Below are 21,378 nucleotides of genomic sequence, written 5' to 3' on the forward strand. Positions count from 1 at the left end.
GTTGTGTATTATTCTGCATGTTCGTTACTTGCTTGTAGGTGTGTGTATGATCAGGTGGTCTCACTATTGAAGCAGCTTTACTTTACCTATAACTGTTAGAGTTTTAATTCTCTGTCCCTGTTTGGGTTTGGTTCCTTCTGCCATCCTGGCACTGGAGCTGGGCAGGCTGATGCACTGTCAGCTGCTGTTTCCTGGCAGGCAGGAGCAAGCCCTGCCACACCAAGATTTATTCTTTTTATCTTTATGAAAAACAAAGCAAAGTGCACAGCAGTGCTCACCTGTGCCTTTGCAGCAGCTCTGGCTTGAGGACAGTGAAGTCCTGGCACAACCCTGGAGAGGCTGATTGGCTTCCAACTGCTGCTGAGTGAGCAGTGACAGGGATGATGCAGCCTCACAAAACAACTGAGGAATGCAGTGCAATAGATCTCTTAAGCTCCTCAATGTGGAAAATTGTTTTCATGTTACAGGCAAACAGCTGTTCTGAACTGAATTCCTGAGGGGAAAAAAACCATGATTATGTTTTTGAATACTAATCTGGTTCTTATCTCGAAGTAAAATTCCAATACTTCAGGAGAGATAATCCAGGATTTCCCTTGTGTCTGTCTGTAACTTTCTCATTTGGCTGTAGGAACTTTGGAGAGGCTGAGGTTGCACAGATTGCATGCGTTTTGGGTTTAAACTTCAATTTCTGGCAGGAAGTGCTCCCTCAAGGCAGTTTGCTTGTTGGTTCAAAACCTGCCATTCCATTTGGACTTGTGGGGCACATTAGCCAAGAGCACATTTGCACTCCCAGGGTCAGGGAGGGGTTCTGAGGGTTGAGCACAGGCACCCTGGCAGTGCCCTGCCCAGCACGGCTGTGCTGGACATCAGGCTCAGGAGAAGCCCCTGTGCTTGGTGTGCCTCACACCAACCCGGGGCCAAAGCACAAGAGGTGCTGTGCTGAGCCAGGCCTGGGCACTGAGCCCCAGGAGGGGAAAGCATTGCCAGAGCAAGGCTGCTGCCTGCTGGAGCAGCTGCAGAGCTCCCTGTGCCAGGCAGGGCTATGAATTGTGCTTGTCAATGCTGGTTTCATGGCAGTATCTTCTCCTTGCTTTCAGGACGACAATATCATGCGATCCTTACAGCTCTTTGAGAATGTCATGTAACCACAAGAGCACTGGAGGAGTCTGAGACTTCTGTGTAACAAAGATCTTCTTTCTGGGTGAAAGATTTTACAATTGAGCCATGTCCAGTGTGTGAGGATTTTGTATGATATGTCCAACCAAATGGCAACTGAATGCAGCCGATGCCACCACTTCTCCCCGGAAGATGCTGGTGGACTCTTCTTTCATTCTGGAAGCATGTGAATATTTTAATAAATCCCGACAAGAGAGAACAGCTGCTTGAAGTTCAATGAGTAATACAGAGCATTGTTTGCTAGGCACAAATCCTGCTTTTAATCTAGCAAGCTTAATTCCCTATAATAGCACATGTTGATAGCTATTCAGCCATCAATTGCAAGTGACAGCTCAGTCCATACCTCTGTTTGGCATAATGTTCTGTGGATGCCTTTGCTGTTAATCTGCTTTGACAAAACCCCAATCTGCCAGGGCAGTCTGTGAAAAAATGAACAGTCAATGTACCTGGGACATTAAACAGACAGCCCATGTAGCCAATATCCCCATTCCTGCAGAGATCCTGCTATCCTCTCACATGCACTGGTGCCACTATGCTGAGGTTAGTGGAGTTCTTCCTGAACATATTAATCAGGTGATCTTCATGCCAGGGTGAGTCAGAAAGGAGCAGAACATGTTGCTCATATTAATATAAAAGTACAGAACAAATCCTGTTCAGGAGTGGTAAGTTTCCAAGAGACCAGGCAGGTGTGTAAGGGCTGGTGCAGAAAGATGAACACGTGCTCTGGTCCCAGCTGCCTGCTGAGCCCCAGGGACACCGGGTGATGCTCCTCAGAGCATCTCAGCAGCAGCACGGCCATGTGCTCTGGTCCTTTTGCTGTGGTTTGGCACACCCTTCCTAGGTTCATCACTGGATGTTACAGTCAGGTCTTATCCCCCCCTTATGGATTTATTTAAGATTTCTTGTTTGACTTAGTGAAGAACTAAGATGCAGCTGTGTTCCAGCATACAGACCTTGGTACCCACAAAGTGCCCAGCACATTTGATTCCTGAATTGTTATTATTCTCAGAATCAGCTCCCAGGGCCCATATTTTCTTCCTACAAGGCAGTAGTATGCCTTGTATAAGCCCCATTTCTTTGCTAATGCCAAGTAGAGTATTGGTGTAGGGGTTTGGTTTTTTAATTAATAAAACAGAAAAGTTCATGTAGCGAATTTACACCAAGATTGGATGATTGGTCAGCTGGGGAATGTCAGAGTCTTCTGTGAAGAAGCCTTTCAGGAAAGCTGACCCACCAGAGTGCCATTGTCATCTCCAGGCAGACCGTGGCTGAGAAGCAAAGGGAAGAGGGGAACAGCCAACTCTTCCAGCTGCTCAAACCCCGCAGATGGGACAGTCCCTGCAGTAGTGCTGCATCATTCCCATCCAGTAAGCATCTATTTTTATTGTATCACACCCTGTATTACAGACAAACTGTTAGCACTGAAGATATATTTTTAAAATTATGTAAGTGGAATGTTTTTATAATACAGAATATACAGAATGCCTCAGTTCTGTAGCCCTAATTTTATAAAAATTTCATCTATTGAATCATTCCTGATTACAGAAGTAGATCTGATCAGTCCTATACGTATAGTGTATACATTATACTAGTATAATGATAATGCAATATCCTAGTATAATGATAATGCCAATTCCCCAAGACGAGGCATCTTCCCCTTTTACTGTGCCCCCCCATACACTTCTGTGTAGTCTTAACTTTATTTCTCTAAGTTGTTCCCTTGCCACCAAAAGTGATGTTCAAGTAAAGTTGCATGTCTGCAAGAATGACACCTTAGTCCATCTTGTTTCGTACAAATACTGCCTTTCATACCAATACCATTAATGAATTCCTCCCAGCAGTGATGCAGCAGCTCTGGTGAGGGGCTGGGATTTGCAGGAGTGATGCCCTGCTGTGGGAGTACCTTTGCTCCAGTTGTTGGGTCATTTAGGCTTTATTTAACAGGTACTTTGTAAAGACATCAGTTGTAGCTGAAATAATACACAGTGTACACCATTCCTTCTTGATTCTTCTTGCAATCACTTCAGCAAATGACAGAATTTAATATAATTACAGGTTTTCCCTCCCACCAAAACTGCTGAATCTATTATTCTAAGGAGTTCACTTCAGCAGAGGGAGAAGTGGTCAGAGCAGTGGAAATTAAGGATTTTAATCTGGCTAGCACCGTGCCTTTTTCCTCTAATAGTCTTGCTTCAAGGGTGCTTATGAGATGGCACATACAGACAGAAGTGTTTGGAATGTGCCCTTTTCAAAAGAAAATGTTATTAGTTGCATGATGCCATAGTCCCTGAAGCTAAATTAATTTCTGGAGTTACTGTGATGAATTTGGCCTCATCTGTGTGTCCTGGCCTGCTGGCAGCAGTTGTGTGGGGGCTGCCTTTGCCACCAGGGCTGTCACTGTTTTCTCTGGAGTGTGGCTCCAGCTCAGCAGCAAACAGCTGCTGTCACTGTCAGTGTGTGCTGGCCTGCATTGCTGATCAGGGTGCCAGTACTGACCCTGCACTTCTGCCATCTCTTTGCTGCTCCACTGTGCCTGCTTTTCACTGCCAGCAACACTGAGGGTGCATCAGGCAGAGGGTGCATCAGGCGTGCTGACAGCCATACTGAGTCTGCCCTTGGAGGATAAGGAGCTTTGATTTGGAGCCCACTGGAGTCAGTGCCCTCCCACACAGCCCTGATGTTCCACCCTGGGTTGAGCTCTGTGCTGCACCTGAAGCCCACAGTAGCTGAGACAGGAGGACTTGCAAAGTGTCACCCACAGCTGCGTTTTCCCAAAGCTCAGATTGCAGAATCTATCTGTGGCAGAGCCCTTGGCAATGCAAACCCGATTATTTCCCTGTGTTTGTCCCTGATCCCACTGTTACAGCCAGAGGCTGAGATGCACCAGTGCAGAGAAGGCCTCTGAGCTTTCCATCAGCAGCATCTGTCCATGGCAGGTGTGCTCCAGGTGGCAGGTGAGACATCAGTGACTGTGAGAGAGCTGCTCTCTGCATGGAAATGGCTTCGGGTTTGTTTTTCATGTTTTCTGTGAATGTTACTCTACTGTAAACTTGCCAAGCCTCTGCTCTCATAAACGAGGCTTGCAATATTTATGACAAACACTACTACAGATTTCTAAATAAAACACACTATGCTACTCCAGTCTCCCACCCTCATCAATCATCCTGCCAGTAGACAGAAGGCAGTCAGATTCTCTGTCAGCGCTATTAACTGTGCACGTTTCCTGCAAGTTATGAACGTTTAAATAATGTCTGAATCAGGACTCTTGACTGTGTCACTAGTTACAAACATTAGTCTGCATCTTCATGCCAGCATTTTATAAAGAAAGCCTTTCTAACATGCATTTTAGGTAACAATCTGTTGACAAATAGGAATGTGATAAATGATAATGCAAAAAAAGAAAAAAAAAAGAAAAAAAAAAGTACCATGCCTGTTCTGTGGCTGTTTGTTTTTCTGTTCCTCTGAATGCAATGCAATATTGTGAGTAACCATGAGCCAAGCTAAAGGCTTGAGACACAAATACCCTGAGGTTCAGGCATCATGGGCAGAGCCATTTCCTGACTGCAATATGTGTTGAGAACAAACACCCTTGTATCCCTGGGTCACCTCTGATGAGATAGTAGCAGCAGTGCGTCGAACTTTTCTTCTTCTTTATGGAAGTGCCATGAAAGACCTAAGGAAATGTGCAAATAATGTAAATCATGATATCTAAAGCCATGTTAATGGATCAGCCATGTATAGCTTCACTGTTACAAATGCTATTCTCCAATGGCAATTTGTATTCAACTTTGTTGAATGGTTTTAAAAATGTTGGTTTTAATAATAAAAATAAATACCTGTAGGCGGGTGTCCTTTCCTAGACCCAGTATGTATTTTTTCTCAAGGGACACTGTTAGGTTAAAAATTTGCAATGAAGCTTTTAAAACTGGGACTCAAACACATATCTGTGTGGGTGGGGGCTGTAAAACTGAACTGTGCCATGAGCTAACACTTACATGCCAATGATGTATTTGCATCACTGATACAGGGGTGCTCTTACATCTGATGTGGTGGCATATGCTGAACTGATAGTTTGGCCCTTGTGCAAAGTTCAGAAATGTTCTTCTACCTGCTCCGCCGATAGTAACTTAGGGTAGAGGAAACTGCAGGCTTACAGGCCTGGCTTTTCTCTTCTGCAGTTCTGCTTCAGTGTCAGCAGGAAAACAGACAATCATGTTGGAAAAGAAAATACAAACACTATTTTATGTTATAGATAAGGAAATAACCCAAAACGTCAGTGTCCCTTCAGTTTTGGCTTATTGTAAGCATCCATTCTGACACATTGAGGAATGCAGAAGTGATTTTGCCAGACTACATATATATGTGTGTACATATATATATATATATATATATATATATATATATATATATTTGCTAAACTCCATTTTGTAGGGTATTATCTGTCTACCAGTACATCCCAGGAAAAAGAACATTCATCCATGCAGAAATATGGAAATAAAGGTGTCTGTGTGAAACATGGTTTGGTGTCACTGCAGTGCCTGCCCAGCACTCGCTCCCGCAGGCGCCTCCTGCTCCCAGAGACAGCAGGGCCCTCTGGACAGTGCCAGACTGGAATTCTTGCTCCCTGTGCAAGAAGAAAGTGTGCTAACTGCCTGTCCATCACCTCTCGCTCCCTGGGATGTGTCCCAGCTGCTGCCAGGCAAGGCAGGCTCGGGCTCCAAGCACGTGCGTAGGCGTTTTGTTCGCTTTTTGGCTGAGGTTTGTTCCAGTGGCTGGGGAAGCCTGACTTACTGCTGTGAGATGCTGGGCAGCTCTGGTTTTATGCTGAGCCCATTCCATTGCAGTCTGAGCATCTCGTCCTGCTGCTTCAGTGGTCCAGGGCATTGCCCCTGATGGATGGAGGGGTGGTGGGGAGGGAGCAGCTGTGCACTGGCCCAGGGGCTGTCCCTCACTCTGGAGCACACTGGGGGAGCCTCAGGTGTGCCCCACAACTCAGCATCTGCAAGATTACTTTTGAATCCAATAATAGCCCTTTTTTTTTACTGAGACATTAAATCTGCAACCTTTGCTTAACCATGCAGGTCCAGCAAACTGGAAAGGGAGGAGTTTGCTGGGAAAACGTTGGCACATGAAGTCCTTCCATCACATCAGACCTGCACTGTGTGGGATCAGGCATGGGAGCTGCAGGAGCAGAAATTCTGTGTGATGGAGAGCTGGTGATGGACCCACCCCTGCTGCTTGGCCAGGAGAGACTGGTTCTCTATGAACAGGACCGCTGTCCCCATCACCCTCCAGGAGGTGGGAAATGATGAACTGATGATCTCCAGAGCTTCAGTGGATGTGGTTATTTCCAGATTGTTCTGTTAAAATTTCCCTTGTTGTTTTGCCGAGGAAAAGTCTCTTTCTCCATCTGTTCTTGTAGAGACTGGAATTGCTGTAAGGCTCTGGCTGGCAGCCCCCATGGCAGGAAGGTGCCTCCTGAGCACAGGGTGAGTTGTCACATTGCCTGGGACGTTCTGCTGGGCACTCACCTGCTGTCCTGTCCATGAGCACAGCAGCCTGTGAGGAGCTTGCAGTTCAGGACAAGGCCTTCTGCAAGGGGTGGACAGGGCTCCTGGTGCTGGGGAGAGGGAGATGTTTCCTTTAGAGCCTGGGACACTTCCAAAGTTTCCTGTTGGGATTGGCACCCACAGCCAGCAGCAGCCATGAAGTGGAGAAGGGGAGCAGCACCAGAGCAGAGTTCCCCTGGCAGGAATCTGCTCTGGCTGCAGGAGATGGGCCTGCACAGCCACTGCCCTCAGCCAGGTAACAAAGCACAGGAATGAGCCTGAAGGCTCCTGGCAGCTGTGAGCTCCCTTCCCTGCAGCAAAGGGGACATCCCCAAACCCTGCCCCAGCTCCCTCTGCCTCGGGGATACACTGCCCCAGCATTCCAGTGTCTGTGTTTGCTCTTTACATTGCAGAGAGCCAAGCGGTGAGTACATTGATGTTGTGAGGGATGCAGGGGAAGGGCCCACTGCTAGTAATGTCCAGTCATCTTGTTGTTAAAATGTCTGTGAAATGTTATTCAGTGCTGATCCAGGATTTTCCAGAAGAATAATAAGTTATTGAAAACTGTTGAATTAAAAAAAAAAAATCCAAGATTGATTTTGCAGTCTCAGGGTTAAATTGAACTTGTTGAAATTTTCACAGAAACTGATCCAACCTTTGTGTTCTAATTATCTTATTGATTTACTTATAAAGCAATATAAATTGAAAATATATAACAGCGTAAATATACACAAAGATAAATGTCAGCACAATGTTTTCTGTCTGAACAAATCTTCTGAATTCTAGAGAACTCAGAACACAAAGAATTACCAAAGCCTTGTTTTCTTCATACAGCTTAAGCTGTTACAGAAGAGCATTTGTCACCAACCAGTTATAAATAAGAAGAATAATACCCATTGTGGTGGGTGAGCATTGGCAGGAGGGAAGCACACTGTCTGTTCTGTAACTGATAATGAGGAAAACTTTTTGGAAAAACCCATCTATGTGTATTACAAACTAAGTTGCAAAAACGCTTCTAAATTTTTCTCAATTTTTGTTTCAGACTTTAAAAAAATTACCTCACTTTATTTGCCTTATTTTATTTTGCACTAAGCTGTGATATCATAATCCTTAGATCTTGAAGAACATGTGCTACAAACAAGTTACTGAATTGCTTTCAGTTCGTTTGGTATTCAAATGATGGAGCTATGTACAAACAAATGAGATGCTTTGAAAGGCATGGAAGGTAAGAGATTTCTATCTCCTAGAAATCTAAGAGATTTCTATCAACAATACTTTGCAGTGATTTAACCAATGAAATAAAATTAACAGAATAATGAAGGTTTTAGTTTCTGTCCTATTCTAGCAGTGAATATTTAGTGCTTGTCATAAATAAAAAATGAGAATATATGTTGTAGATTTCAGCAGCTTCAAAGTGTCCAGAAGCAGAATTTCAGAACCTAAAAGTTTCATTTTCTGAGGGCACATTAATCCCCATTTGGACCAGAAATCACATTCCAGCCTGTGAAGAGGATATTTCAGGGCTTGAGCTGCCCTGCTCAGCACGGCCCAGAGACATCAGTGCAGAAATGGGTGTGACATTGCAAAGACCTGCAAGTAACTTTAGATACAATAAAAGTCACATTCAAAGGCAGCCTGCTCCTTTACTGCAGCTTCACTCTGGGTCTGGTATGAATTTGCGGTCCCTGGGCGAGCTCTGTGCTGACACTGTGGGAGCACCTGGCCAACCCCTGTGTCCCCAGAGCCCCAGCGAGCCCGGAGTCGCTGCCAGTTCTTGGTGGAGCTGAATGGAACCAGGGAACTGGGGAGGAAATTTTGACAGCTGGGAACTAAGGCAGTGTTTCACAGACTGGATGAGTCCCTGTGCATGAGCTGTGCCTTTCCTCCATGGACAAGTCCATGGAGTGAGGAGATGCCCTGTTCTAGGCATCTCCTTCTTTGGAGGAAATCAACAGCAGCGGCTGGAGCTGCCCTGGGGGAAGAGCCAGAGGTTCTCATGGCACTGACACAGTCTGGAAAGGATGAACAAAACCCTGCCTGGGTCTGTGTTAGTAGAGAGAAGACAAAAATGTGACAAAGCTGGTCAAACCTGCTCCCTATGCTGGGACTTTTGGAGATTTTTTTTCACTTGGCAAAGAAGGGCAATAGTAGTGTTTGGCTGGTCCTCTGTGGTTGTGCTTTCCAGGTATTGTGTTCTGCTCTGTGGGCACCTGGTCCCTGGCTCTGCAAGTTTCTTCCTTGTTCCCAATGAGGGGCAGCACTGCAGCTCTCAAGCCCTCAGCTCCCACTCACCACACAGGCAGAGCTGGGAATAAACCCAGGGCACAGCTGGCACTCAGGTATTGGGATACTGACATGGGAACAAGCAAATGGTCTGAGGCTTCCATGGGGAACAGGCTGTACCCACCCCATGGCTCGAGACACCTCCCAGTGCTCCCTACTCCCTGCATGGAGCTGGGCAAAACAGCCAGGGTTGTCAGCTTGTGTGGAACCTGTGCATGTGCACAGATGTCTGTGGGGCTGTGGATGTGTGTGGATGTTTGCAGTGCAAGGATAATGTCACACATTCTGCAGGGTCTGCTCTCACAGGCTATACAAGCTGTTTGTTACAGGGCATTTGGGGATCAGAGGGTTTGGAGTATTAGGACAGGAGTCTCCAGTGAAAGTACTTTGCTGCTGTAGAGCAGATGCTTGTCGTGCTCTGGACGGTCTCTACCTGGCAAATGGAAAACAAAAGGCTGTGGATTTGCTCAGAACTCCTCAAAATTTAATAAAATGCAACTAGAAAAAATGTGGTGGTAAGTCCCATTGCATTAGTATTTATTAGACTTACATTTTCCCTTGCAAACATGACATGGCATCAGGTGTGTGTCTCAAGACTGTGCTTTTCAGGACATTGCAGTGCTCCCAAAATGGCCCTCAATTTTCCCAAAGCATGTTCAGTGGATGAGCCTTGCAGACACCCTGTTGCCCCTGCCAGGGTGGCATCTGAGCCACGGGGACAGCTGAGGACACTCTGTCACTTGTCATTGCACCGTGTGACACAGCCGAGCAGCCCCGGGGCACAGATCACCAGGGTGCTGGGCTGGAACCAAACCTGCAGGGTGGCTTTGGAGGCTGCAGCTTCTCCCTCAGCCATTGTTGGGTGAGTGCTGACTGCCTGCATGTGGCACAGAGGCACACTATAAATAACTGCAGGAGCTATTCCTTCCCTCTGATAACAAGGCCAGAACTGCACATCAGCTTTTATCTCCTTGTACCAATCTCCCAGTTCACTGGCAGGCAGAGATATGGCCTGGCATACAAAAATTCCCTGTGATAATCATAGCAAGGCTCTGCCAGGGCACTGCTGGTCCCCACGGTGGGGACATACTGGTCAGTACTTTTCCAGGTGCCACAAAGCTTCCTCAGGGGTGTGTGTGTGATGATGTGGCTTGACCACAGATGTGGCAATAATTAGGCTACAGGGCCTTTAAGGACACCAGACATTTTGTCCCTGTCAGATAATTATCAGCCTCATACCCAGGGGCACATTCTCCATCAGCTCAAAAGTGTTCCCATGATTTTTGGTTATTTTATTTGTGCCAGGTCTGGTGGTGCTTTATACTGTAACAAACATAAACTAAATAATCATGAGGGAAAATGTCAGATTTTTTCCTCCATTTTTATGGATTCCTTTTTGGTTTGGTGTGTGCATTCCCAGGCAGACTGGTCAAGATCAAGGGTTACCTCAAGAAGGAGAGGCCTGAAAGCTGCTCTATCCCAGATGCCCAAGTCTGTCTCCAGCCCAGAGCCTGTGGGGGCTGACTCCAGCCCCTCACACACAGGGGGCAGGGATCCCTGCAGGGAGCACCTGCTGAACTGTGGGGAAATGATGGACAGACTTTTTCTGTCCTTTGAGGTGCAAACCTGAAGGTAAGCCTGCAGTAATTTGGTTTTATCCCTTTAAAATATTTTCACAGTTTTTTGGGAAACTTCCATCATAAATTTCTCCCCTTTTTCCTTATTTCCACAGTGTTCAAAACAATCTACTCCAAAGGTAAACGTTTCAGTGAATGTATCAGTAAAATGAAAGGTGTGTTTTGTGACACCATTCACAGCTTTGAAGACCTCTGAGTTCATCCCCTCCAAAGCAAGTGCAGCAGTGTTTTTGTTTAGGCTATTTACACCCCATCAGAGCTCAGCGCTGAGTTGATATTTCACCTCAGGCTGTAGTAAATTAGATGAAACAGTATTTCCTCATTCCCAGAGTTACCCTTTTACTTTGTCAGCTGATACAGCTCCGTTACTGATACAGGAAAAAAACATTGCAAAATCCCTTTTAACTACCGTCGAGACTATTTTTAAACACAAAATATGTTTCTGTAATGCATTGTCTTTTGCTGAGACATTTTTAAGACTACCAAGCCTCAACGCATTCTAAGTAATGAGAGCTGTCTTCCTTCTGGCAAACCTACCAGCACTGTTTGATAAGTTTAGAAAGTTAAACCCATGTGAACCTCGGTGATTTTTCCACCTCATTTTGTTTCACCCAAAAGCAGGCAAGGTTTGCTCCTTGGACATTAATTTTGGAAATTCTGAACTGCTCTTTGGGTAAGCTTTTCAAAGAGGTCCTTCCCAGTGGAGACAGCACCCACACCTGGCAGCTGACAGACCTGTGCCAAAGGAGCTGCTCCCACACCTGCCATGCTGGAGCTCCTGGGGAAGCGCCGTGGGACCCCTGCTCACCTGTAACAGCAGAGGACGAGAGCTTCAGGTGAGACATTTATCTGCTCTTTCACTACTCTGCTGGGAGCTTACATATGCCACATGAATAACATGAAGTCACAGTCTTCCACTGGCCAGAGCTCCTCAGCAAGAATTATTATTCTCAAATAGTGAAAATAATAATAGGAGGTGTTGTCCTATAATCAACATCCAGTTACCCCAGCAGCAAAACACTGGGATGTGTCTGCTCTCTGTGACTGTTCAGGACAAAATGAGGACCCAAAAGATTTTGAATTGGGTGTATTGCTGCAGTGCTTGGAGAGATGCTGAGAGCTGTGGGGTCCCTGCTGCACCCTCACCTCCCGAGGCACTGTGGCTGCTCACTGGAGATGCTGCTGTGCCCCTGGGATGCATCCCACTGCTCAGTGCCCTCTCATTTGCATAGCAGCATAAAGCAGTCATGGATTCATTTAAAGGGTTTGGGGATTTTTTTCCTTAAAAATATTCCTCACCCCTCTCTTGACAGAACAATATAGGTCTAGGTACTTTGGGGGGAAAGTTAAACTAAAAGAAAGCCTTTTACTTAAGATTTTTTAAATGTTTACAGTGTATAGAACAGTTCCAAATACGAGGCACTATCAGTAGAGATAACTTTCTCTCTCTTGAACATGAAAGCTAGAAGCTAGTACTTACTGCAGCTCATTTAATGAGTACATCTTGATCTGTTTGGTTGTCTCTGAGTGTAGTTCATCCTATTAATATAAAGGTACACAACTGTTTCCAATAAATCCTAATCTTGTGTAGTTATAATATCTGCCCAGCTTTTGACAGCCAGAGTCATTTGTATGCATGAAATATTTATTTAACAAGTTAGGGAGCAAAAAGGAATTATGTCATATCAGGTAAGAGCTTGGCCAAAGATAAAACCATAATTGTGCATTAATCTGACATAATAACAGAACATTGAGCACTTGAAACTGTGTATCCAATTAATTGTCAGTTCCCAAACTCATTCCTGTACCTGACAAGAGGTTACACCAACCTTCTTTTACATTTAAACTGTTCTTTGTCTTTAAAGTGGAGTTAAAATCATGAACATTGGGTGCTGATGTGCACACAGATAAAATGTTTTCAGGTTGTCACAGGCAACGTCATAATGCAAATAATTAAATGGGGTTACAGATTGGAAAAAAACAAGCCTGGTATCGTCCAGAACTTTTGCCCTTACTTGAAATATAATTCTGGTATGAGCATCACTGGCCCATGGGCCGTGTTCAGAACACAGCAGGTTTGGTGAAAGAGCATTTGCTGTGGGCACTGAACACTGTGCACTGAGCGCCGTGTGTTCCTCGAAGGGAAGGGAAGGGAAGGGAAGGGAAGGGAAGGGAAGGGAAGGGAAGGGAAGGGAAGGGAAGGGAAGGGAAGGGAAGGGAAGGGAAGGGAAGGGAAGGGAAGGGAAGGGAAGGGAAGGGAAGGGAAGGGAAGGGAAGGGAAGGGAAGGGAAGGGAAGGGAAGGGAAGGGAAGGGAAGGGAAGGGTCACTACCTGGATTTATGTGTTCCTTGGCAAAGGCCTCTGCCAATGGGGATGGCTGAGCAGTACTGCAGCCTGGGACCAGGGCCACGGGTGGGAAAGCACTGACTAAAAGTGGTTCTTGTGCTGTCTGAGTCTGCTTTGAGGTCTGTGTTTGCTGTGTCATTTCACCCAAAAAAAAAGCCTACTGGTAATGACTGAGTGGTTTATTTTCTCTGTTGCTGTAGACACCGTTGTCAAGTTACAGAGTTTGATGTAAGTAAGTCTAGAGTATAAAACAGCATTTCTTTTCACAGAATGTCAGTTTTGTCCCTCCTCTCTCTAGTCTGTCTTTCGGGCATTTATTTTGGAAAATCTAGAAAGATAAGTGACGCAATGGTCTGGCTTGGCAGTCACCTCAAAGGCTGCAGTGGGGCAGTACTGCTGCTGGGGTGGCATTTGGCTCCAGGTCACCGCTGGTGCTGAGCCCCTGCCTTGCCCTGCTCCTTTCTGCAGTAGTGTTTGGCAAGAGCCCCACCCTCACCTCTCCCTGTAGCATGAGTGGGTTTTGCTTCTGCTTGAAGCTGCCAGGAGCCCAGTGCAGAGCTACAGAAAATAAATGTGCTATGAACTGATTGACTTATCGGCATTTTCTAGCCCAGCAATTAATCCTGCTCTTGGGAGGCAGAACCAGAGCAGCAAGCAGGCTGTAAAGCCAGATCAGGGCTGATAAGGTATTCCTCCCTCGGTGGCCCTGTGCTAGCACACAGAGCAGCCTATCAAGGAATCATCTCCCCCCAGATCCCAGCGAGGACCAGCCCCAGCTGCAGCGCCCGGAGGTGCTGGCACAGGGGTCAGCGCTGCTGCGGCCTTCCCATGGGGCTGCGACTGCTGCTCAGGGCTGGCACGTCACTGCTCTCACCTCCCATTGTGCAGATTGCTCTGACACTCATTCTTAGCACATCTTAGCACAGATGCATCTTCCCACAGCTCGAGCTGCAGAGCTGGGTGGCCCTGAGTGTGATGGCCCTGTGCTGGTGGCTGGTGTTGTCTGTGTGGGCCGCCCAGGGGTGAGCGTTGGCCACTGGGCCGTGGGGCCAGCTTGGGGCTGGTGGTATCCGTAAATGTGAGGCCTGTGCGGAAACTGAGGGAGTGCTGACCCCGGATTTGGGACATGGCCCCACAGGTGCTGGGGGTGCCTGACCTTGCCGTGGTACCTCAGGCACCACAGTGGGGTCTCAGTCCTGGGGATGTGGGGGCCAGTAAGGGGGGGAGAGAGAGAACTACTCTTGCCACTGCTTGCGTCTCTCCCCCTTCCCAAGCAGACTGCACCCCCTCTCCCCGTCCACACTCTCTTTTTGTGTCAATTTCTCACTTTTGAGACCTGTATTAAATTTCTCCCAGCCCTCAGGGAGCTCAGAAGGGAATTCAGATGCTGTAGGTAAAAGCTGCAGCATACAAGCAGCATTCCTGCTGGGAGGGTTTGTGTCACAACAGCTCAGCAGCTCACTGATACATCCCTTGGGCATGCAACAAGTTCCTGTGCAAAGCCAGTGCAGCAAAGAGAAGGCATGGAAAAGGAGGAGGCTGCTGCTGAGGAAAGCTCCTTGAGCCACTTGTAAAATTCTCTGTATTTAAGGGTCTCTGTGTGCTGCTTTCATGGGAATTTTCCTCTATCTATAGCAAAAGAAATAAGTTGAATCTATGGTCTCTTCTACAAACCTTTCTGTTTCAGTCAAGTGGAATCAGCGTAGCTCTTTTTTTAATCCTGAATTGTGTCCTTCATGTGTGCCTTGCAGTTCTGAACTGTTTGTATGTACAAACTGAAAAGTAAAAACCAGAAACAATGCATCCACTTTTGAGATAAAATTCAACCTCCCTCGGGGCACGGCAAATAGCTCCCTCCAGCCTCGGGGATCCAGATGAAGTTTCTCAGAGCTGGTGGCCGTGCCCACCTCCTGCCAGACCCCATGGGAGCAAAGCAGCAGCACAGATTGCTGGCCAGTGCCACAGCCAGGACTCCTCCTTGTGTCCTGCAGTGCTCTGTGCTGTGGGATGTGATGCTGATGGCACTGGGCACCTCTGGAGCAGAGCTGCTCTGGCCCTAAGCTGCCTTTGGGGTTCGGAGCAGACATCTGCATCTTTGCAGGACTGAAACTGGGCAGCCCAGAGGAAGAAATGTAACAATGTTCCAGATTCTTCCTCCTCCATTCCAAAAGGGATGCCTTGAGTAAAAAACAAAGCAGCTCATTTGAAACAAAAGACTAATGAATATAGCTGCCCTTGCTCTTTTGCAAGTTTAAACACCTCATCTTTCCTCAAAGAACAGCTCTAAATAATTTTATCTGCAAGCCCTAAGCAGGAATTTGTATTCATGGTAAGACACTTATTGAGTTAATTTATTTAATGCTGGGGCATAATTTCTAATAGTGGAGGAGTCCCTAGGCCTAGTGCAATTGTCTCCCTGTTAGGGCATTAATATTTAAAGGAGTTATAATATATAATTATGTCAATTGATCTGTGTCTTTTAGGAAGTAGGTCAGCAGTTATTGATGGTCACTTGTGTGAAGGATTAGCTAAAAAAACCCTGGTACTTGGCAGAGCAATGCCTGCCCCCGGTCACATCCCAGCCCCGGCAGGGAGGGGCAGTGGGTCCGACTGGAATGTGCAGAATGAGGAGGGAAATTCGGCAGTGCACATCTGGAGGCGGGCTCAGACAGCAGCAGGGGGAACGCTGCAGAGCCTTCGTGTGGCTGCAGTGCTGCTGCTGTCAGCATTTCCTGCAGAGCTGAGAGTGAGCCTCGAGTGACCTGAGCGAGGAGCTGCTGGCGCGTGTTCTGCAGGAGGCTCGTTCATCTTGTCAGATAGTCTTGCTGATGACACTCAAGACAAATAACTTAACCTCTGTGTACCTTAATTTATCTGTTCTTAGAAGTGGGGAACATTTATGCTATTTCTTGAGTGATTTTAAATGGGAACTGTTCTGAATTTTTAAAAATTCTTGGTTGTTTTACTACTGTATTAAATTCCATATTGCACTAAGAAACATGGTGCTGAATGGCCTTTAAAAACAAGGTAATGTGGAAACCAATCCAGATGAAATACCTTTGTGCTTATCGTAGATATTGAGTATTTATTGAGGAAAACTGAATGTTGGCATGGAAGGACGTGCAGCTGCAGCGCAGCTTTTACTGTGCTGCCTACAAGAGCAAAATAAATGTGTTGGGTAAATGTGGGCTGTGGAGGTGCTCAGGAGGGTATGTGGCTGGTTTTCCCCCAAACCTTCCTGCAGTGAGGAATGTTTCACTGCCCTGCAGAAATAGATATGTAAGATGAATGATTGTGTCTGAACTGTGCTCCTCGAGGCCCCATCTCCTATTTTTTCTTTGCATGCTTCTCTGTCAGCGCATTGTCAAGCCTTCAGTTAATGCGTCACTTGCAGCTCCTTTCACCTCGCCCCCTCCCTCCAGCCCTGCCAGCTCCTTTCCCATCCTGGGCAGGAGCTGCTGGGGCAGTGCTCAGCCAGAGCACAGACACAGTGATCCTGTCCATAGCTGCTCAGCCAGGGCACAGACACAGTGATCCTGTCCCTCAGGTGCTCAGCCAGGGCACAGACACAGTGATCCTATCCTGTCCATAGGTGCTCAGCCAGAGCACAGACACAGTGATCCTGTCCTGTCCCTCAGGTGCTCAGCCAGGGCACAGACACAGTGATCCTATCCTGTCCATAGGTGCTCAGCCAGAGCACAGTGATCCTGTCCTGTCCATAGGTGCTCAGCCAGGGCACAGACACAGTGATCCTATCCTGTCCATAGGTGCTCAGCCAGGGCACAGACACAGTGATCCTATCCTGTCCATAGGTGCTCAGCCAGGGCACAGACACAGTGATCCTGTCCTGTCCATAGGTGCTCAGCCAGAGCACAGACACAGTGATCCTGTCCATCCTGTCCATAGGTGCTCAGCCAGGGCACAGACACAGTGATCCTGTCCCTCAGGTGCTCAGCCAGAGCACAGACACAGTGATCCTATCCTGTCCATAGGTGCTCAGCCAGAGCACAGACACAGTGATCCTGTCCTGTCCATAGGTGCTCAGCCAGGGCACAGACACAGTGATCCTGTCCATCCTGTCCATCCTGTCCATGGCTCCTTTCCCGCTGGCAGAGCTCAGCCCGGGCAGGGATGGAGCGCTAAGCTCCCCCAGCTGGGCCTGCCAGCACGGTTCCCTTTGCCATGGACATCACAGAGGGCCAAGGAGAGTAATCCTGAATTACCAGGGGAACTGCACAGTTTATTTGACATTTACCTGTTACCTGGAAGCTTGGAAGAAAAATTCCCACGTGTTCACTGAGGATTTTGTGGCCATGTGTTTGCTGCAGCCTCTTGGTGTATTGACTAGGCCTCTGGTCACCAAACAGTGTTTAAGGCTACATTTTTCTGTGAAAATGAAACCCTTTGCTGAACAGAGAAACATAAATACACAACCTTATTACAATTTCTTCCCACTACTGGTAATCTCTGCCCTAATGAAAGCTCCTGCCCTATAACAGCAGAATTGTGTTTTGACAAAACTCCATCCTTTCTCCAGTGGGATGCCTTGCATTCATAGTACTTGAATGTTCAGGTGTTTTACTGGCTCAGTGTGGGCAAAGTTGTCATTTCCTGGTGCTCTGCTTGTCCCGTGGCTGAGGAGGCAGAGCGTCCTCTGGGCTCTACAGAGCAAGAAAGCAGAAAAACTCCAAGCAGAAAACTCACGATGTTCGGGTTATTATGGTGCAGCCACATTGGAAGCTGAGGCTCTAAATGCCATGTGTGCTGAGAGAGGTGCTAGGTCTGAAGAAAAGGAGTGTGACTGGAGCAGCAGCTCTAGCAGGAAGCTGGAGATGGAGGGGAGCAGAGCACAGCTCAGAGCTGTGGCACCTGCCCCAAGGCCAGCACAAGCCCAGGAGCCTCGGGCCAGCAGCCAAGATTGGTTCCACTCCCAGAAAAGTCAACGAAACCCCTTTGAAGTGCAATGACCTCATGCTCTGCTGCATGCTGAGTGGCTTGCCAGCTTTGCTGTTAATAGCAGGGGCTTATCCCACGTACAATCAATGGAGCACAGAGTTACAGCACTTCTGTGAGGCTGGGCAGGGGAGCCTGCGACTGAAAGAGGCTGAAACTGCCATCTGTGGGCAGGATCTCTCTTGGCTTCAGAGTCTGACTGCTCTGGGAGCTACCCACACATTCTCCTGTTTACTCAATCCGTTCCTGTGGTGCCATTCTCAACATCAGCTATTGCCATCCCATTCTGAGAGGAGAGGAGAGGAGAGGAGCTAGAATTTGTCAAGGACTTCAAGACCTGAGTTGTCACCAGGGCTTTTTATGTGGTAAGTGATAGAACGTGCTGAAAAATGAGACTAGTCCGGAAAAAGGGCAGGAGCCACTGCGTATCAGGTATGTTAAACATCAATCTGTGATGGTTCTGACTGTGCAGCATTTCTTCTCCCTGTCTCCTTCCCTTAAAAAAATTAAAATCATTTTTCTTTAACCACAAGACTTTGTCTTTCTTTTCTTCTTTACAGACAAGCAGAGCAAATACAGAAACAATCTCCAAACATGTTCTGCCGATATTTTTCCTTCTTTGGTCTGTGTCTTTTCCTTTCAACCCAAAGGTAAGTGTAGAGTTTGTTTTGTTTTAAAGGGAACATTTGAATGATGTTTCACATAAATAATGTGGGTCAAAAGGAAACTATACTTCTAGTTATCCAGTCCACCCAAAGGTGGCAGGGTGCAGTCAGGGATGTGGTATAGGAGAGAGCAATCTTCATAGGTCCCTAAACCACATGATGTCCATTAACAGTGCAACCCCTGATTTCCTGTTCAGAACCAGCACAGGCTGTAGTTCTTTACCAGAAATGCCTCCCACAAAGTTCCCAGCTCTGTTATTATCATCCTTGGTAGTACAAGTCCCAAATTTGCTGAAGTGTTTACATACATACTGTGTAACACCTTATTCTGCTGTAAGGTGCTGCTTAGTCTAAATCCTGCAGCTCCAAGGCCCTACTAACCCAGCTGTGAAGGAAACAGAAGGAAAACCCTTGGTGAGAGCTGTGAGTAACTCCATGGCTGCTTACTGGCCAGAACAGGGTCCTGGCACTGGGAGCAGCAAAGGCTCTGCCTCCCACCTCCTGCTGCCCAAAGCAAGAACAAACTCCCAACCTTTCACTCAGTTACGCTTTTCTCAGGTGAGGCAGTGCCACCCTGCACCTGAACACTCACCTTTTACAGTCCAAACCCTATCTCTCTCACTGTCTGTGTGAGGGTGCAGATCTGTCAGCCTCATAACACAGCTTCTGCCTTCAGTGACCAGCCACAACATGTAAATGTTGGCATTGTAATCTAGAGCTGGACCCTCAGGATAGCCAGCAGCTGGAGCAGCACTGCCCACAGAGCTGAGGGGGTGTCTGTGAAGTGCACAGTCCTCCACCTGTCCCCTCCAGTATTATTCCTGACAGCAGCTGTAGAAGCTGACACTCACATGTTATGAGGATGAAGCTTATTTAGGGGACTAGAGATTAGAGAGGAGGAGCTGTTGGGCTGCAAGATTTGTCTCAGGTTGTCATAAATGAGAGGAAAAAAGAAAATAATATTCCTTAAATAGACTGTACAAGAAGGAGTGGGAAGGGGAGATTGGGATTTTTTTCTCAGGCTTGTGATCTACAGATCTTGTTTGATTTTCTGTTTGAACAGAACATTCTTAAGATACTGTGTGTGCAACCTGTAGCTATCAGTTGAGGCAATTTGCCATTTTCCCACCTCTTGAAGGTGCTAATTATTCAGCCAGGACAGCAATGTGAGCAAATGCTTGTGATTTCAATCATCTACTTTGTTTTAATAACTATTTTATACTGTTTGTTTGTTTGTTTGTTTGATCACAAGCTGGAAGCAGCTGCAGCTGCACACCAGATAGCCAGCCCAGCCTGTAACAGTTGGTGTTTGTGTCCCCAGGAGCTCTCTGGGTCATGGATCCAGCTTGCATGGCAGGGGCACCACGTCCCTCCCTGGATTTGAGAACCTCACCATGGGCTACAACAAATACCTCCGGCCCTACTTTGGTGGTATGTTGGCTCCACACAGGGGAGCATTTAAAATCGGTCTGTAACGCTAATGTGGAGGGGAGAGCAGGCTTTAACCTTGCTGCAGTTTCAAAGGTTGTGTTTCTTTTAAATCAGTTGGTGTCCCAGGCTGCCCTCCTTTCTCTGCAGCCACTGTTGTCTTGAATAGCTGGTGCACGTATGTGTGGGGCTTGGGTTCAAGTCCAGCTGTGAGGTGAAGAGCAGGGAACTTATCAACTTTAACATCCCTATGAAAGACTTGACTAAATAACTAAATTCTGCTCTAATTATAAAAGCCTTTGTTTAGAGCCTGACCCTTGTGATTTTCTGCTTTGCTTTTGGTCACGTACAGCTATTATAGCTATTTATGCAGCTCTAGAGGAACAAAGCCATTCTTCTTGCCTTGATTATTGACTTTTGACACATGCTTTCACCTCACACTGCAAAACAAATCTGTTTTAAACCCTAGTGAGACTCTGGGGAGTTGGGAGCAGGCAGGAATTTAGGAACTTATCTGAGGCTATTGAGCAATTTGGGTATCAGGTCTCCCACCTTCCAGGTTAGTGCTGTCATCACACAGAGGAACAGGTTTCTCAGAATGACATTCAGAACCTAAAAAGTATCATTGAAAGTTTTAGAAACAACAATGACCATTTTTATTTTTTATTAATTTTTATTTTGTGCCTGAACCATTAATGAAACCTCATTAATGAACCTTGGCAGAAAAATTTCCCATCAGCTTTCACAATGCCATGGATATTTCCCATTGTAGACTGACCTGCTGCTACTGGCAGCCCTGAGCTTCTTCCTTTTTCTGGCCATGGTAATAAGAGTCTGAGACAATACAGAATTTACCATTGTGCTCTGCCTAGAATGGCTGGCCTGATGCAGGATTAGAAAAGCTCCTCTAAATCCTGTGACACCAGTGAGCAGATGCTTCTCTACAACAGAGCAGAGATCCACTGCATCTGCAGCAAATTTTAAACAAATCCAGCCAGGACTCTGGTGTGACCTCCCCTGGAGGCCGAGGCCTCACAGTTGTGTCCTGTGCTCAGTAAATGCAGTGGGTTTGAGTCTGAACAGACAGACACGTGAACAACAGCTGCTTTCAGAAATACACATCTTCTGCAAATGAAATTAATTTATGAACCCGTTAAAACAAACAATCAAAGCCAAAACCACCTGGAAAGAGTTTCAGAAATGGTGTGCATTGGTCGTTCCTCGCTGTGACTGCTGTGATGAGCAGCAGTTTCAGCAGTTCCAGCAGGCAAGGCCCTGCTCTGTTGTCGCGCAGGCAGAGGGGCTGTGCTGCAAAGAGCCGAGCTGCGCTCGGAGCTCCGC

The 21,378-nt window shown here is 46.8% G+C and overlaps 2 protein-coding genes across 26 annotated transcripts in view; both read left to right on the plus strand.

Annotated features, from left to right (window-relative positions):
• Positions 1-5,017, plus strand: part of KCNIP1 (potassium voltage-gated channel interacting protein 1) — a 275,906-nt gene extending 270,889 nt beyond the window's left edge. For all 19 annotated transcript variants that reach the window (XM_063168410.1, XM_063168404.1, XM_063168403.1 and 16 more), the window contains one exon: positions 1,098-5,017. In XM_063168410.1, the coding sequence (XP_063024480.1) occupies positions 1,098-1,145 (48 nt within the window). In that variant the 3' untranslated portion in view covers positions 1,146-5,017. The remainder of the gene's footprint in view (positions 1-1,097) is intronic.
• Positions 5,018-5,160: 143 nt separating this feature from the next.
• The window catches only part of GABRP (gamma-aminobutyric acid type A receptor subunit pi), a 28,689-nt gene continuing 12,471 nt past the window's right edge, over positions 5,161-21,378 (plus strand). The window contains exons 1-5 of one of the 7 annotated variants that reach the window (XM_063168396.1): positions 6,168-6,474; positions 6,599-6,665; positions 7,840-11,481; positions 18,505-18,594; positions 19,931-20,040. In XM_063168396.1, the coding sequence (XP_063024466.1) occupies positions 18,539-18,594; positions 19,931-20,040 (166 nt within the window). In that variant the 5' untranslated portion in view covers positions 6,168-6,474; positions 6,599-6,665; positions 7,840-11,481; positions 18,505-18,538. The other 6 variants (XM_063168393.1, XM_063168394.1, XM_063168392.1 and 3 more) reach the window with 6 other exon arrangements.

The sequence above is a fragment of the Melospiza melodia genome, chromosome 14, assembly GCF_035770615.1.
Source record: "Melospiza melodia melodia isolate bMelMel2 chromosome 14, bMelMel2.pri, whole genome shotgun sequence".
Taxonomy (NCBI): Eukaryota; Metazoa; Chordata; class Aves; order Passeriformes; family Passerellidae; genus Melospiza; species Melospiza melodia.